The 17155-nt window shown below is 41.9% G+C and overlaps 1 protein-coding gene across 2 annotated transcripts; it reads left to right on the forward strand.

Annotated features, from left to right (window-relative positions):
• The first annotated feature begins 306 nt into the window (after nucleotides 1-306).
• Nucleotides 307-13784, forward strand: LOC120783366 (transcription initiation factor TFIID subunit 4-like). Of its 2 annotated transcripts, XM_040116323.1 has the most exons (15): nucleotides 307-1889; nucleotides 2372-2505; nucleotides 2807-2923; nucleotides 4969-5058; nucleotides 5268-5390; nucleotides 5619-5708; nucleotides 5867-6079; nucleotides 6259-6400; nucleotides 6499-6601; nucleotides 6827-6996; nucleotides 7095-7225; nucleotides 7455-7580; nucleotides 8526-8582; nucleotides 8680-8802; nucleotides 12409-13784. In XM_040116323.1, exons 1-15 carry the CDS (start codon nucleotides 1112-1114, stop codon nucleotides 12571-12573), a joined length of 2562 nt encoding a protein of 853 aa, XP_039972257.1. In that variant the 5' UTR covers nucleotides 307-1111; the 3' UTR covers nucleotides 12574-13784. The 2 variants fall into 2 exon arrangements, with proteins under 2 accessions (XP_039972257.1, XP_039972256.1); XM_040116322.1 differs by lacking the exon at nucleotides 12409-13784 and having other exon boundaries at nucleotides 8680-10363.
• Nucleotides 13785-17155: the final 3371 nt, after the last annotated feature.

Raw genomic sequence — 17155 nt, forward strand, 5'->3', positions numbered from 1 at the left:
TAAAAACTTAGAGATGTACAGTCCATATAGGAGCTGTAGCGTCTATGCTGTCAGGACAGAAAATTTGTAATTTGAATAAATGACATACGGTATTTCTGGATTTATATTTCAACACATAAATTACAGTAAAAGAAAACACACTTTTTGCGTTCGCTTTTTGCACTATTCTAAAAGTCAGTACACGGAGGAGTTTAACCACACTCAATCCCATGACTGGCTGACAGCACAGTACAATATTTCCTCTCTAAGAGGTGGGTGGGGCGCCCTCAAACGCCTCTTTACAACAGCAACTTCACTTGCTGGCCAAAACAGTGCAGCCATCTTGCACGGCGCAGCGAGAGTGACTAAACTCTGAAATCTGGTTTGTTAGCTTGTTGTAAACCTCGTTATTATTCTACTAAAAGTCACTTGGTACGATTCTGAGATTGGATGCCTATCGGGACAACGTAAACACACCGGCGCCGGTGTGGCATTTGATGAAAACAGTTCGTCCCCGGTACGATGTTGTTCCGTCTCACGCATCCCCTGGAATGACAGCTGCAGCCATTGGTACCGCCTTTTAGAATGCGGAACAGCCAATCACGGCTCGCCGAGGGCCCCCGCACGGAGACGTTTGGTTGTTGTGCGCACGCGCACGTCAGTTGGTAAGTACCTCACTTCTCACAAGCTCGCAGGAGTGTGAAGATGGCGGTTCGCCCAGGCCCGCTGGATGAGCCGTTCTTACACACAGAGGTGAATAAAGGGGTAGTTTGTCATCCTGTCCGGTCTGTAGAGTCACAGCTATCGGTCTTGTGTCACAGCAACCACTGGGTTAGGCACGAAGCAGCCGGTAATTACATGGCTACAGTTCCAGGACAAGGGGGCAGCGCGAGCTAATGTCCAGCTGAGACTTGGCCAAGACGATTGCTAAAGCAGGTACGCTGTAACTACTTATGTTGTTTTCCTCTGTGTCTCGAAGAGAGTGTACACGAAAAGCAGGCGCCGGAGCTGACAGAGAAAATCGGTAGATGTGTCAGAGTCTCGCCCCATCACATTCAAGATTGTTTGTGCTCCTTCCAAACAAGTTGAGGTGCAGGGGGTCTCATCATAGCGAGGTCCCCATGGTTCAACTATGGACGCATCGACGGCCAGCACGGACTCCACCACGGGACACGACCCCGGCAAAAAACTTGCTGTTAGTGGCGGTGCAACGTCTCTCCCTAATCACCAGGGGAAAGTAAGCTCATACTCAGTGCAGACTTTCAATGGGAGCCAAACTATGAACTCTCACAATTCAGGAAGCGCTGCCCCTCTCGGGGGGACGACAGTGGCAAGTGGCGCTGGTAACGGCAGCGGTCCTACGGTATCTGTCGCAGCTGTCAACAGTGGACCAGTGTTGTCTAAAGGGCTGGCCAGTGCGATAACGCCCCCCACGTCAAACAGTGTAATTCAGACGCCTCTCGTGAACTCCCCGAGTGTTGTCGCTTCATCTCCGCCTGTGAGCCAGGCAACAGGACCCACTGTGACACTCGTCAGGCCGCCTATGCAAACCGCGGGGTCCGGCGCAACTTTGAATGGGAACAATAATGCGAGTGCTGCTGTGGTTGCCAGTACAGCAGGGCAGTCAGGTATCGGCATACAAACTCCGCTTGTAAACAACGGCCAGCCGTCCAGCTCGGTGTCTGTGAGCGGAAGGTCGCACATTATCAAGGCAGAGCCGCCTGCAACTATAATGCAGTCAGCACCGCAGCCGGCTGTCACTCCTGGCGCCGTCAGCGCTCCCCGGACGCCGGCGACGGTAGCTGCCGGTCCGGGCGGGATCCGAGCGCTGACGCCTCAGATGTTGGTCCCAAGGCTCCCCCAGAGCTCCCCAGGACAGCCCAGTATACATAACATCCAGCTCCACCCGGGTGAGTGAAGTCAGACCTTTTTATTGTATGTGCACAGGCATTTATTTCCACACTTGTCTGGTTTATAAAATTGGATCAATTTTCATTTGCCTCTTGATCCATGATCGCAAAATTAAACAGTGCATGATTACATTCCTTCTGAATTTTGTTCATCCAGTAAAACAAACAAACAAACAAACAAACAAAAATAGCAAGTGTGTGTCCCTGTAGACTCACTATGAGTAGCACACTCATAACGCTGAACCACTGATCTGGTGTGATTTATGGTGACTACTATGCGAGATTTACAACAAGTATTGATCATGTTTACTCTGCATGGTGGTTCAGCTACGTGCTGTTGCATTAAGTTAGAAGAGCATTGGATTTGACACTGCTTCTACCCAGCAAATGCATGTGTTGATATAATTATATTTAAGTTTTCTCTCTTGTTATATGGACACAGTATATTCAAGTTGTTTCATGTATTTTCTGAATTGGTTCAGGGATGGTGCTTGTACGCAGTGAGAGTGGACAGCTGCTGATGATTCCTCAGCAGGCGCTTGCCCAGATGCAGGCCCAGGCGCAGGGAGGCATGGCACCTCGGAACGCTACACCAACAAGCGTGCCTCCTGGCCAGGTAAGATCACACAGTCTGCCTAGGAAAAGCTTTATATCAGCGGCAATTATGCCGCTTTCCTTCCTGTCTGCAGCTCAGGGAACCGCCTGTTGAGTATAATATTAGATCAATTATAGCTAATTTGTAGGTATATGGAAAGTAGTGCTGTTCCATATTATTGTGTTGTCTTATTAGTCACCATTTATGCAAAATTGTAAAAGACATATGGCCATTTTTAAAAAATGATTTTAGATGTAAACAGTATGACAGTTTGATGAAAGTGATTGTTGCACATCATGTTTTGCTTTCTGCCTCCTCTCAGGCTCCTGGAAACATCATCAGCAGACAGGTGGCCCCCAGCACCATCATTCGACAGGGCTGTCCCGCTCCGACGTCAATCACTGCGACCACCACTCTTCACAGACCTCCTATTCTTCAGGTAACCCCATATGTATACGGGTGTCAAATAATTTTCGATAATGTTCATTGAGCTTATTGTGTCCATTACTTGCATGAGCTGCGGACTTTCTTACTCTTTACTCCATGTCTGGAGCATTATGTCACTAAATACTTTGGCCACAGAATGTTAACATATGTGATTAACGTTTATCGGATTTACACAGACTGCCTCATTAACTGTTTGAAATTGGGTCAGCACAATAGTATATTATAATACAACATAATATTATCAGTTAATGTGTCACCACAGAAGGATCTTTTGAGTGGATTTTTCCTATGAAAAGGAAACAAACTCTTTTCAGGGGTGCAAACGTCACCTTTTTTGGAGAAAATCGCCGTTTTGAATCCAAAGTAGGTCATTTGTGTGATTCCTGTAGATTTGATGGACTGGGTTTAAAAAATGACAGCCATGTGTAATGAAATGAGAACCATGCATTCTGAGATGTCCAAAAAAAGCAAAAAAAAAAAAAAAGCAAAAAAATTTAAATAAATAAATAGTCTGGAGCCTCTGTGTTTGACTCGTGCATAGCACCTGAGAAGAGTGGAGACTGAACAGGGTACCGTCTCTGGGAGGTCAGTCTGTGACTGCCTGCATGGCAAAGAATCTCTTACAGTAGCGTTATGATAACCTTAATTGCCATACATGACAATATGTCAAGCTTGGGACTGTCAAGTAGCCTGATAAGGTTGAGTTGTTTTGATTTAGCGAACGCTAGCCATCACTATTTGGATGTAATGTTAAGTGTTTACGCAATTTCCATGCAGTCTTATGTTGGCTAGAGTACTTGTTATTCCAAATTCCACTTGCATAACTTTACTGACATTACCATTTTGCCGACGATTACAACATAAGTTGAGCTCCTCAGTCAAAGTGCCAATTTAATGTTAACGTAAGCCCCCAGTGGTTCCGTTTTCTTTATGCTAAGAAAATATTTGCATCTTTTTCACCTTTTTCACCCCTGTCTCATTTTCTAGAAGATGTGTTATTTGGTGCAGAGTGTGAATAAATGTTTTTTAGCTACCTGGTTTTATTATTGGTAATCCTGAACCTTTTTGCCTGGATCTACTATAGCAGAGTTGAGACCTAGACTTGAAGGAATTATACTTATTTGTAAGGAAATATTCTATAAATGCTCTCAGCTACAGCGCTTAGGATATGCTGGACTCTCATGCCATCTGTTAAATACAAAATAGATGAGAACGCAAGACTAATGTGGTTTTGTAATTCTAAAAAAAGTAAAGTAAGTGCGCACAGATTTCCAAGGCATGTCATGTAATGAAAACGCTACCTTATAGTTACATAAATAACTATAGAATAAAGGGAGGGGAAAAAAGTCAGGTCATGATCAATTAACAGCATTTTTGGTGCAAACTATTAACCTTTTTGTGTTCATTTAAATTTCTCCTTTTAGGTCAATAACAAATTATTACGTGAGTCAAATCCAGAGCAAGTTTCCTTACAAATACAAAATTAGTGTAAACTAATATTTTCTGGATAGTTTGTAATAATTTGTTTTTTATGATTGCTTGAAGGAGGTAGTAAAATAAGTGGGTTTGATTGTTGGGCATTTAGACTAATTGCTTAGTGACAACATTGTTGAGTTCAGCCCTCTGTCTCTATACAGTACGGTGTACAGGTACGGTGTCCAGCAAGCATGGCATGAAAATGTTCAACCTGATGAAGTTTCATGTCTTTCATCAAAGCAGGCTTCATGCTGAAAAGTGTCAGCAGCCTTTGCTAGTTGTACATAAAATAGTAAAAAAATTACTTACATGCCACAGGAGCAGCGCCTTTTTGCTAAATATCTTTGGGGAAAATAAAGACAAGTTCTTTTTTGATGAAGAACACTACAGTGAAATTCAGTACAGGAGAAGCAAACCTGTTTCAGCAGCTAGGAGTTTGTTTGATGTACCTGAGCAACTTTGAAACAGCTCTGAAACCCCAGAGCTGACTTGACAAGCAGATTTTTAAAACCTTTCAACAACTTAAATAACATGTTATGATGGTGATATCTCTATTCCCAGAGCTCAGCTGGGGCTGCAGTACCAGGAATGACCCCCAGGACCATCAGCCAAACAGCTGGGACCACAGTTACCTCAGTAACAGTGAGCAAAGTGAGTTGTGCTTAACCCTAAGGGATCCAATAGAGCTGGGTTTCTGCATTTATTGTAACAATATACTGTAGCGTTTATGACACTTAAATTATATTTATGACAAATACAGTATAATAAAAAAAAGCAAAGCATGCTGCGATGTGTAACATGGTTATTCACAAATGAGATATGAATTTTTTCATTATCAAAATGTTATGTGTTTCTGGCAGGAGACAATGGAGAATGTGACGAAATGTAAGAACTTCCTTTCTACATTGATAAAACTGACATCCACGGGGAAGCAATCAACAGAAACGGCAGCCAGTGTGAGAGAGCTGGTCAAGGACCTGCTGGTGAGTGAGCTGCACATTCAAAAGGCACACTGATGATGACACCAACATGTCAAATGCCATATTATTTTTCAACTTTTGACAAGGACTTTGACAATTATATAGTGATTTATTTGAAAGAAAAAGGAGAAAAAAGGAAAGAAAAAGTCCTTGTTACACAACAAACATCATCTGTACCTGCAATTATGACAGCTCTCACTCCCAGCTCGTCATGTTTATGTGTTGTACTAGGAGGGCAAACTGGAAGCTGAGGAATTCACCAGCAGATTGTACAAAGAGCTCAATTCCTCACCCCAACCCTACCTTGTGCCTTTCCTCAAGGTGAGAAAACGTATGTGCATCTGTCATTACCAGTGATGTGCCTTCCAGCAAATATCAGTAGAAGGTGTGGTGTATATATAAATCTAGGACCACAGGAAACAGAATGTCATATTTAAGTGCGTTTCTGTAACGTTTGTCCACCTGTTTGTCTTTTGTAGAGAAGCCTCCCAGCCTTGCGGCAGCTCACTCCAGACTCAGCGGCATTCATCCAGCAGAGTCAGCTCCCCCAGCTGACCTCAGGTCCAGTCTCCTCCACCTCAACCACCCCCAACACGGTGGTCCTGGGCAGCCCTGCCCCTCGCCTCACTGCATCAATCAGCAGGCCCCAGCTCCAGCCAGGCGTCAGCAAGCCAGGGCAGAGCCCTTCACTGGTAAACTGACTGTTGTGTATCGCCAGTGTCAGCTCAACTCAACTTGAAAACTTTGAGTCGTATTTATATCAAATATAATGCAACTGATATACTCCCTACCCTGAAACTGCACAATAAATTATGAAGTATACGTGTCGCTGTGGTAATAATGACATAATCAGCATTTGAAACCTTTTCAGGTACTCCAGCCTCAGCAGCAGAGAGCAATATTGAGACCTCAGGTAACCTTAGCGACGACCCCCATGGTGACTCTCAGGAATCAGGCCCCTGGCCGCATCATGCTGGGACAGCAGCAGGTCCAACTTAAAGAGCTGCAACCAGGTGAGGATGTGAATCTAAAATCCCCCTCTCTCTGTGCATGCGTGTGTCTTTGTTTGGGTGACCTATAGTAGAAATTGTGCTTTCTGTGTCTCCGCCAGTTCCTGTGAGGCTAGAGGTGCCATCTGTTTCTAAACAAGTCTCTGCTGCAGCCGTGACTCCAGCTCAGAAGAACACGCTGAAAGAGGGGGGTGGCACTTTCAAGTAAGAACAAAATGACAGAAGTAAGATTAGTTTTACCATATAAATTTAGTTTATAGTGATAGATTTCATGCTGTCACATAAAGGGTGATAAAAATCTAATAAATAAATAGCAGTAAATACTTCATACTTTTCAAGTTTCAATACTACGTGAATCCACAGTATCCTTGTGGATTCATTATCATCACCTAAGTGACTTGGTTTGCCTTACTGCATTTATGTTTACAGGGATGATGACGACATCAACGACGTGGCCTCCATGGCTGGGGTAAACTTATCAGAGGAAAGTGCTAATATCCTGGCAACCAATTCTGGACTAGTGGGAGCGGTGACACATTCCTGTAAGGACGAGGCTTTCCTCTCGTGCACTATGCTCCAGAGGAGAATGCTGGAGATAGGTGAGACACTTTAACATTAACAAAATTATTAACTATACTACAACCACCCATTCATCCATTTCCGAAAGCACTAAGGTATAGTGCTGTTTCATTTCCAGGTAGGAGGTATGGTGTGACAGACCTGGGTGCGGAGGTGGTGAACTATGTCTCCCATGCTACTCAGCAGCGACTCCAGAACCTGCTCGAAAAAGTTTCCCAAGTGGCCCAGCAGAAAAATGTCAACTTAAAGGTTTGTTTACAGCTGCACTGTGGACAGAGTCACAGCAATACAACCTTTTCCCCTTGGATAATATATTTAGCATTAACCAGATTCTTGCAGAGAAATAATACTGGTGCTATGACACCGAAGGGTCTATGAAAATTACAATGTTGTTTTTAGCATGCAAATAACAGCTGCATCTTTCAGTGTTTCGCGTCCACGTGTATGGAATAATCTCTCTACTGTTTGTTGTCGGCAGGAGGATGAAAACCATGAGCAGAGCAGTGATGTTCGTGCTCAGCTCAAGTTCTTTGAGCAGCTGGACCAGTTAGAGAAACAACGGAAGGAGGAACAGGAGAGAGAGATCCTCCTGAAGGCAGCTAAGGTACAGCGTCATGAACGTTAAAGTAATCCATCTAAAGGCTATTGTTGAAGTGACACTAAATTCCCATTGTATTAAAAAGTAATATAGCAGGTTTTTGGTGAGGAGTAAAAAGAATCTGTGAAATCAGATACCTGTTCTAAAATAGTGTAAATAAATAGTCCTTTATTAGACTGTTTTCACATATAAATACCTTCGGTAATAAATAGATAAAAGATTCTTGGGAGATTGAAACAACAGCTTACGCAACACTTAAAACTTGCATTTTGTTGCCTTGATGTCCTAAATTCATCAGGCACATCATTGATGATCTTCTAGGTTCAAACACACTTTCAGCAGTTACAAGCTTCCAGTTTTATTATTATTTTAATGGTCCTACTCTGTTGTCTGTCTTTTTAAAGTTTAGATGAAATCAAGGCCCTTTTGTTAATAATAGCAAGTGTGTAATGAATACGGATTTGTTTAGCTTACATTTAATGGTTTGGTGTCCCGCAGCTCTTCTCTTCTCTAGAGGTACATTAATATTCTCTAAAGTTTGACAAAAGGTCACTTGCAATTGATTTTGACTCATCCTCAGGATGCCTGTTAGGATGTAACTCGAACTGATTTTAACACTGTACGGTGTGATATATCAGATGTCACTGGGGATGAATTGATAACGCCAAATTTCCTTCCAGTAACTCTGTGACATTAATAATTAAATTATATATTGTTTCAATAAATCATATGGGCATTGCAAAACAAGTTAAAGCAGTTTTTCCGTTAAGTTAGTTAAGTTTTTATTCAGTTATTTTGAAGTCTAAAAACTTTTCAGCTTTAAATGAAAATATTGATAGGTATTGGAATATTCAGTGGACTTCAGACTTGGCCAAAATTAGTACTTGATGGACTTTTGGTCTTTCTTCTGCCAACATCAGTTATTATTGTGTCTTGCTTTTGGCCCTGCAGTCTCGAGCTCGGCAAGAGGACCCAGAGCAGCTCCGTCTGAAACAAAAGGCAAAAGAGGTAAGATGAGAGTGGGATGACAGTCAGCTAGTCTCCCTTACTGTATGTTTAAGCACTGTAGGCTTGAATTCCATGTTGGTATGTGTGTGTTGTCCAGATGCAGCAGCAGGAGCTGGCTCAGATGAGGCAGAGGGAGGCCAACCTGACGGCACTGGCAGCCATCGGCCCCAGAAAGAAGCGGAAGATTCTGGACTCTCCATCCTCCTCTGCTCCAGCTGAGGTACAATTAACGACAGTACATTCCCCAAAGAGTGTTGTATTTCCTGGGATAGCTGTCGAATATAACTCCTGTTTTAAAATCACTGTGTACTGTACCTTTTGTACATCTACTATGCTTTCCTTATTTACAACCTTTGCCGTCTTCATTCAGGGGCAGAATGGAGAGCTTATGATGCACACTTGAATAAAAGTCACAAATTTACATAGTAAAAATGTGAGTGATGACAATGATAGCACTTTCTTTTTGCGCATAATATATTGGTGATAGAAATAGCTGATGTGAGCATTAACAGTTTGCCAGTTCTTTTCTCTATTGACTGTAACAGTCAGACAATGTTTGACAAGGTCTGTCAGTGACAGCCCACACTACTCTGACAGAAACCTGCTGTCAGTCATCTGTGCTGTTCCGGTACCTGGTGGAAGAAAAAAAAAAAAGCAATCAAGCTTGTCATTAGTTCGGGAAGAGCACTGGACTCATGCACGCTGAGGGCTGACTCTTGTTATCCCAGATTTAAACAAGTCACCAGTCACATTCAGTAATTACAACGTGGCAAACTTCATAATGTGACAAACCTTGACTCAACATGCTGTTACTGGCTGAATTCATTGATATGTTCTTTTCACCACCAGACCTTTTAGATTCTTAGTTCCCTTACTATGGTGTACCTTTCCTTGCGCTCTATTTTTCCTGCATGTGTTGAGTTCTGCTCTGTTTAGTGTTAGTGTTTGGATGTTTCTTTCACTCCCCAATGATTCTCATACTGTTGTTTTGATTCACTGGGGAGCATCTACAAGAGCAGAGCCTGTTCTGCAAAACAAGTGCTTAGCCATTTGCTGGAATAAAAAGCCCTGCATTCCTTAAGTGTCTCTGACAGGAATGGGTATATAAAAACAGTTGTTTGGGAAACAATGTGTGATCTCTCCTATTATTTACGTACTTTGACAAAGGTTCTAATAATTTCAAAGATAGTGTTTATTTGTACACCTCCTCTGCCCCCAGTGACAAAATTGCTGATTTTGTGTTGTTTTTCTGCATGTAGAGTGCTTTATTATGTTTCTTGAAAAATACAAGAAAAACAATGTCACATAGCTGTATTCTATTCTGTTCAGGACAATACAAATTTCTATAGCAGTGAGTGCATGGTGTGAGAGTTATAGAAATTAAACAAAGACCCTGTTTATACCTGGCATTAACATGTGTCTTGGTTGACCCGAACAAAAGTGGACAGGCGAGACACCTTGTGTTTGGATTCCGTTACTGTCCTCGCCACTTCTGTGCTCGTAAACGGCCCGGTTAAGATAGGATGCGTCTAGTTTTGTTTGGACTGAATCTTCTGCCCAAATGGAAACTGTATCCGGTTTCACTTGCACACCAACCACGTAGATCAGTGCTCCTCACCAGTTTTTTTCATGGTTTTGTTGTCTGTCACCAAAACAAACACCACGTGCGGCATTGATGATGTACAGTCCTGGTTGTACAGGACTGTACAGAATTTAGAATATATTAAATAAATAAATTCATATGAACTGATTTTGTAGAATCAGAATATTTTGATAAAATGTCCAACATTACTGAACAAAAAAAACAAAAACAAAAACTTGCATAATAGTGAAATAATACAAACAATAATGTACCCCAGACACAATTATTGGCATCCTTCATTAATATTTGGTTGCAGAACCTTTGGCAACAACAGCAGCCTCTAAACGTTTCTTGTAGCCATCTAGAAGCCTCTTGCACCTGTGTGCTGGTAGTTTCTGCCACTCTCCCTCTGCTATGCGTTAAAGCTCTTTTAGGTTTGCAGGGGTCCTTTTTGAATGGCAGATTTCAGCTCTCTCCAAAGGTTTTCAATGGGATTTAGGTCAGGACTCGTTGCTGGCCTGTTTAAAACAGTCCATCTTTTCCTTTTCAACCATTCTTTTGTGCTTCTTGTTGTGTGCTCTGGGTCATTGTCCTGCTGAAAGACCTTCGCCTCAAACCTAGTTTTCTGACACTGGGTAACGCATTTTCCTGTAAAATCCCTTGGTAATCTCCGGATTTCATCATTCCTTTGATACATTCATCTCCTCCAGTACCAGAGGCAGCAAAGCAGCCCCACTGTATGATAGAACCTCCACCGTGTTTTAATGTACGTGGCTTTTTCTTTTCAATATGGGCTTCATTTCGTCGGCTATAAACAAACTGATGCTCTGCATTCCCAAAGAGCTCTACATTGGTTTCATCTGTCCATAGAACATTATCCTGGAAAGGCTGTGGCTTATCTAGGAAAGTTTTTTCAAACATTAGTCTTGCCTGTTTGTGCCTTCCTCTCAATAGTGGCGTCCTCCTTGGCCTTCGCCCATGGAGCTCTACTTGGTTTAGCGTGCGGTGTATGGTGCGGGCTGAAACCGATACTCCAGATTGCTTCAGCTCAGCCTGAAGCCCTTTAGATGTCTTGCGTGGTGTTTTTTCCACAATCCACATCAACCTTTGCAGACTTCTGTCATTTAGTTTCTTCCTAGCGCCACGCCCTGGAAGCGTCTTAACAGTTATGACTGTTTTATTTTGTTCGAGGAACTAATTTAAATTCATCAAAAAAGTGCCAATAATTGTGTACGGCGTACATTTTATGTGCTTATTTTTTATTTCGGTATGAGAATGTTTTTTTTGTTGTTGTTGTTCAGTAACTTTGAATGTTTTATTAAATATTCTGATTATACAAAATTGGTTAATTTGCATTTATTATTAAGATATTCTAAATTCTGTACTTAAAATTCAGGGGTGCCAATATTTTTTGTTGGGGATGCATTATGAGGCATTAGTGTTTACACTTCAAAAGATATGTGGTCGTCCCAGACCCACCTCGGTAAGTAGTTTGAGTGGTCGTACCATGGTTGCAAGGCTTCCTAAATATTCTGCAGCATTTTCAGAAACAGTCACACCAGCCCATAAGGCACAAATAATCTTGCCACAGTCAAAGTCACTGAGATCACACTTTTTCACCATTCTGATGTTTGATTTGACCATTATCTGGCGCTCCTGACCTGCATCTGCATGGTTTTATGCATTGCACTGCTGTCACATGATTGGCTGATTGGATCACTGCATGAATAAGCAGGTGTACAGATATTAAAAATCAAGTGCTTGGTGAATTTATATTCATTCAGTTTCTTAACTGCCATCAGTGCTGTTCAGGGTTATGTGCACTGGGCAAGAGGCAGGGTATACCCTGGACCCATTACAAGTCTAGAAAAGTTCTAACGCGTAAGACAGACGAACATATTCACACTCCCATTCATAGCAACTGGCAATTTAGATTTCCAGTTTACATAAAGCACTGGTTCTATTTCAACCATTTATCCACTAGTTTTAGGCAAACCTCTGCTAGTTTTCTAGTCTGAATGCACTCTGCATTGCAACAAGTGGTGTTCAGAAGTTACGGCTGATTCAAAATGTGGATATATTTTTTTTAAAAATCGAATCATGCATTTCATTTTTTTTTTTTCATATCAGTTAAGTTACTCCACAATCTTTCTGTGAATTCCCCTGACAACTGCAGAAGTAAGGCTACCACCCACCACTATTTTTCACCCTGTCTTTCTCCCACCCATCTGTCTCATCTTACAGGGATCAGGAACAGGTCCCTCTCTGTCTGGCGGGGCTGGTTCGTCAGGCTCCAGACCCACAAGGCAGCGCATCACGCGCGTCAATCTCAGGGACCTGCTCTTCTGTTTGGAGAATGAGAGATTTACCAGTCGCTCCCATTTTCTCTACAAGGGCTTTCTCAAATAGGCTTGATGTCAGAGAGGAAGGGAGGAGGAGAGGCGAGAGGGGGAAAGTGAAGCACGTGGAGAGAACAACCTCCCACCATAGAGAGTGTAAGAGAGTCTTATAAATGAAGAGAAAAAGAGCAGCGACTTGGCACATTTCAAGTTTTTTCAGATATAAATCTGATAACCTGAAATCCAAAAGGAGATACATTTGATGGCCTCTCTACCTCCCTCCACAAATAATGCCTATTTTCTTTCAGAGCAGTCATGGACTTATGCCCCTTTATTTCCCCTGTACGACTAATTTTTCAAGTGCAAAAAAGGATTATATTAAGGGTTTTTGTATGACAAAATGAATTATTGTATAATTATGCACTGCAACACAGTACAGTTTATTTTCTGATTATTTGTATGTGGATTAGGCTTTGAAGCAATGAAAATCATTCGTTTTATTAGACAGCAAACTAATTTTATTAATAATGATTTTATTTTTGTTTTAGTCAACTGAATTACTTTCAGCTCCAGTCTGTATAACCTACTGAGTTGCCTTCCTAACTATGAATAAGCCATATAGCCATCCCGAAGCAATTAACCCTGCTCTATCTCATGAAGCAGTAGCTTGCTCTCTATCTGTCATCGTCATTATTTTACTTTTTTTCCAGCATATTTATTTACTAAACTCAAGCTGAAATTAATGTTTAGTTATTTATTTAATTTCATGTGACACCTCTGTTGTTTCATGTAGCTTAAATTCAAAAAATAATGTGCATTTACCTGCATAGGACATTTAAAATAACTTTTGGACTTTTTGTGGGGTGTATAGGTTTCAGTGCGTGAAGAGAGGTGTGTTTTTTTTTTTTTTTTTTTTTTTTTTTTAAACTGTTCAGTTCTTTTAAAATTTGTTTGACATGTATTCATTTCTAGAACTTTTGACAGGTTTCAGAAAGCTTTTAACCTGTATTTCTATACCAAACATACATCTACCTGAAACTGATTTCTATTTTTGTAGCTGCCCACCAACACATATTTTTACTCTTTCAATCGTAACTGACAGTGTCCTCCAATCATTTCCTTACCTGCTTATATTTTTGTGTGCTACTGGACACCCCCTTAGGTTTTTAGTATCAATGACTTAAGAAACTGGACTTTCTTCCTGTATATTTGTAAATGTTACACCTAAAGTTTTACACACGGTTTTGTATAGAATTGAGAATTTACCCATACAACATAAAGAAAAACATTTTCTCTATTGAAAGTTTGAATAAATAATGATTTTACAGTAAATGTTGTGGTTTGCTGTTTATAGAGATTTCACTGGGTCATAGACATTTTTAAAAAATTTTATATTGTAATGCACTAGGGGGCAGCATTGCATCGTTAGAACATCTGGAAGATGTGCATGTGGTACAGAGGATATTGAGTAAGGCTTTGTACATGAATGAGCTGAATGCCTTTAATTCCTTCTTACCCTACCTGTTCACAGATAATTCCATGTAATCCTCTAACATCTGCAGAGCCACATGTAGTACACAGTGTGTCTCCCCTGGGTCTATACCAGGCATCTATTGAGCGCAACTCCCATGAGCACCTCACACAGCTCTCCGCCCCAAAATGAAATCACACTCACACATTGTCTGCCACCAGTCTGTGCTGTTCTTTGTTGGGCTGTCTTGTTTAAGTCCGTCTCCATTATCAGCCCAACACACAGTGCATTGGCAACAGCTGCCACATCAGCTGTTAACATTCACCACAACCACGGGTCGTAAATAATTAGGCCATTCTGCCAGCGGGACAGTAGCCTGATGTTACCATGATTGGGAGCAGCTTTTGTATCTGCGACGACCAAAGAGGAACAATAAGTGTATATTTGGAGGCATCAGTGGTGATGAGCCACAATTCCATTCTCCATAATGAAAGTACATCTAGGAGCCACTAGGTGGCAATAGCTCATCTTACCACATCACTGCTGCAGCTGAGAGGGGACTGAAACCAAATCTTCTGGTCCTTCCTTAAAGTTAATCTCTAAAGGTAACCTGGTTCCATATATGTGCGTCATGCTCACGCTATGCTCTGCTCAACCCCCACAAAACAGACAATGAGGCCACCTTGAACGGCTCTCTCGTTTTTTTCTAACATTTTAACAATACAGAAACAAAAAGGGGAGAAGTGGTCTGTATTGATAATGAAATAAGAGCATTGTGCTGCTGTGAGAGCACGGAGCCAGGCTCTCTGTCATGAGTACGGAACCAATGTGGCCTGCCAGTCCCTCATGGCATCTCTGTCTGGTGGTGGTGGTGATTCAGGTAAGGCCTCGCCCCTTTGTACCTCGGCCCAATCCAATATTTTTCCTGGTAATCCCCCCTCCACTCCTCAACACCGCTGCTCTTTCAGAGTTAAGTCCACATAAGCTCCCACTTGAGTGCCAGAGGCAGAGCAACAACAGGGATGGTGCAGTTGCCTAGCGACGTCTCAGTCACTGCACCTGAGGGTGTTGGGTAAACACCCTGAGCCTGCCAGAGGCAGGGAAGAAGGGATAAGTAACATCACTGTTTCCTTCCATGGCATTTGTTAAAGGGGGACTGTTATTAATTTGTTACATTCAGTGTTGTCACTTTTGCTTTCACCCCAGGGTGAGATTATATAATAAACCATATCTAAAGCAATTTGTGTGTTTGTGTGTGCTTGCACACTCATTCGTGTGACTGTTTGTCTGTACTTAGTCATGGGTGCTTTTGTCTGATTCTAAGATGGGAACTGACTGCTCCGATAGCGCTTCTCGGCTGGGTGTTTCTCTTGCACTTTCATGATACGTCTCTGGTCTAAAACTCTTTGCTTGTTTACTCTCACAGAGGGGCTCAGTTTAATTGATGGTTGGAGGCTGATGAAAGCTCCCCCAGCCCCCACTACTTACATGATCCAGAAGGTCATGGAATCCCTTATTTAGGTAAGACCCCTATAGCTACGGGAGTAAGAAGGCTGTGATATTTTTTTCATTGATATTACTTTGCAAACCAATGAATTCGAAAATTCCACTCGTAATCCCACTGTATTCATGCTGTGAGACAAATGCCATACTAAAAGGCAGTTAATTAATTTTATCCTTTTCACCGCCTCCTTGCATATTGTTGATTAAACTTTGAGCTTATGAATAAAACTATCTCCTAGGAGGGGCCCGGGAATGTGATTTGGATGAACTGATGTGGCACAGTGTGATTCAGTTGCTGCACTTTATCATCCATTAAGATGCACAAATCCAGCAGCCTGTAACCACTTTTATCCTGAAATAAAAGTGAGTGATTTTCAGCCTCTGCTGAGGAATCACACCCTGCAATATAACAGGCAAAAACAGTTCATTAGTTTGCACGTCCTCACAATTCCATTTCCTGTGCTCCCGTGCCCTTGTTCCACCCAGGTTAATGCTGACTTTAGGATTCTTTTGTTATGGGGTTGACCAGGGCAGTCTGCTTTGGCCCGGAGATGCTATAATAAGGCCAGTGTTTATGACTGTTGCTGAAATGGGTTTGTAAGCACGGCTGAACTGGTGAGGTATTGACATGGGGGTTAATAGCCTGTTGGCCTCTTTAATGGAGCTGAATCAGGCCGAGCAGGCAGTGTCAGCCCACAGGAAAGGAACATCTCCATTTACAAAGTCATCTCCTATATGAGGCGGTACAGGCACTAAAATGTGTTGAGCATACACACCTGTTTTTCGCAGGGAGAAATGTGTGATATGATGTTCTGCAATACAGAAACAAATAAGCTGAGGTGCCAGACTCTACATGACACAGGCTAATGTGAAAGCCAAAACAGCCATTTGCATTTTAACCCGCTGATCTTTTATCTTGTTGGGGTCAATAGTACTTTGTTGCATATTGATCTTATTATGATCCTCAAGACTCTGCAGACTCTTGAAATGCTTGTGTGGCTAATGTAAATCCATGTTAGGGGATATTGGTTGTACACTTTAGAAGGGAGACAGTAAAAAAACATAATAAGAATGGGAGTCCACAGCCCAGATAGCAGCTCTCTGAGGCTTAAACACAGTACCATATTTACCGTTTTGGTTTCGCACGCTAACATTTGCACTAAACACAGAGTAAAGCTGAGGCTGACCCGCATGTCATTAGTTTGCAGGTATTTTGTCATATATCAAAGTAGTAGAAGAACTGAAATTTTGACCCAATGATGCTACTAAAAAGTACCACACCTCCTCCTGAAACGTAAAATGTCAACCTGGTGGATCGCCACAGATGATCGCCACACTCAGTCGGATTCACCATGAATATCTGTACAAAGCCTGGCAAACCATTCAAATGTCTTGACGATATTTCAGTCTGGACCAAAGTGGTGCACCGACACAAATCAAACAGAACATAGCCATCCCTAGAGCCACTCCACTAGCATGCCTAAAAATGGTCAAATGCTGCTAAAAAATGTATCACATTAAATAAAATATCTGCACATTTTGAATCAGAAGCGGAAAACCCCCCCCACAAAGAGACATAAATGACCACGAGACACCTTTAGGCCAAAACGCTCACCTCACCTTGAAGCACTTTTTAAGATTCAGAAAGACACAAATGAATTATGTATGAAAAGTGTTG

Source organism: Xiphias gladius, chromosome 21 (genome assembly GCF_016859285.1).
Source record: "Xiphias gladius isolate SHS-SW01 ecotype Sanya breed wild chromosome 21, ASM1685928v1, whole genome shotgun sequence".
Taxonomy (NCBI): Eukaryota; Metazoa; Chordata; class Actinopteri; order Istiophoriformes; family Xiphiidae; genus Xiphias; species Xiphias gladius.

What these genes read in the sequence shown, in the direction of transcription:
- LOC120783366 (XM_040116322.1), top strand. Translation starts at nt 1,112, where the DNA reads ATGGACGCATCGACGGCCAGCACGGACTCCACCACGGGACACGACCCC. An exon ending in TAACATCCAGCTCCACCCGG is followed by an intron (nt 1,890 to 2,371) that starts GTGAGTGAAGTC and finishes GAATTGGTTCAG; the next exon opens with GGATGGTGCTTGTACGCAGT. An exon ending in AGAAAAATGTCAACTTAAAG is followed by an intron (nt 7,226 to 7,454) that starts GTTTGTTTACAG and finishes TGTTGTCGGCAG; the next exon opens with GAGGATGAAAACCATGAGCA.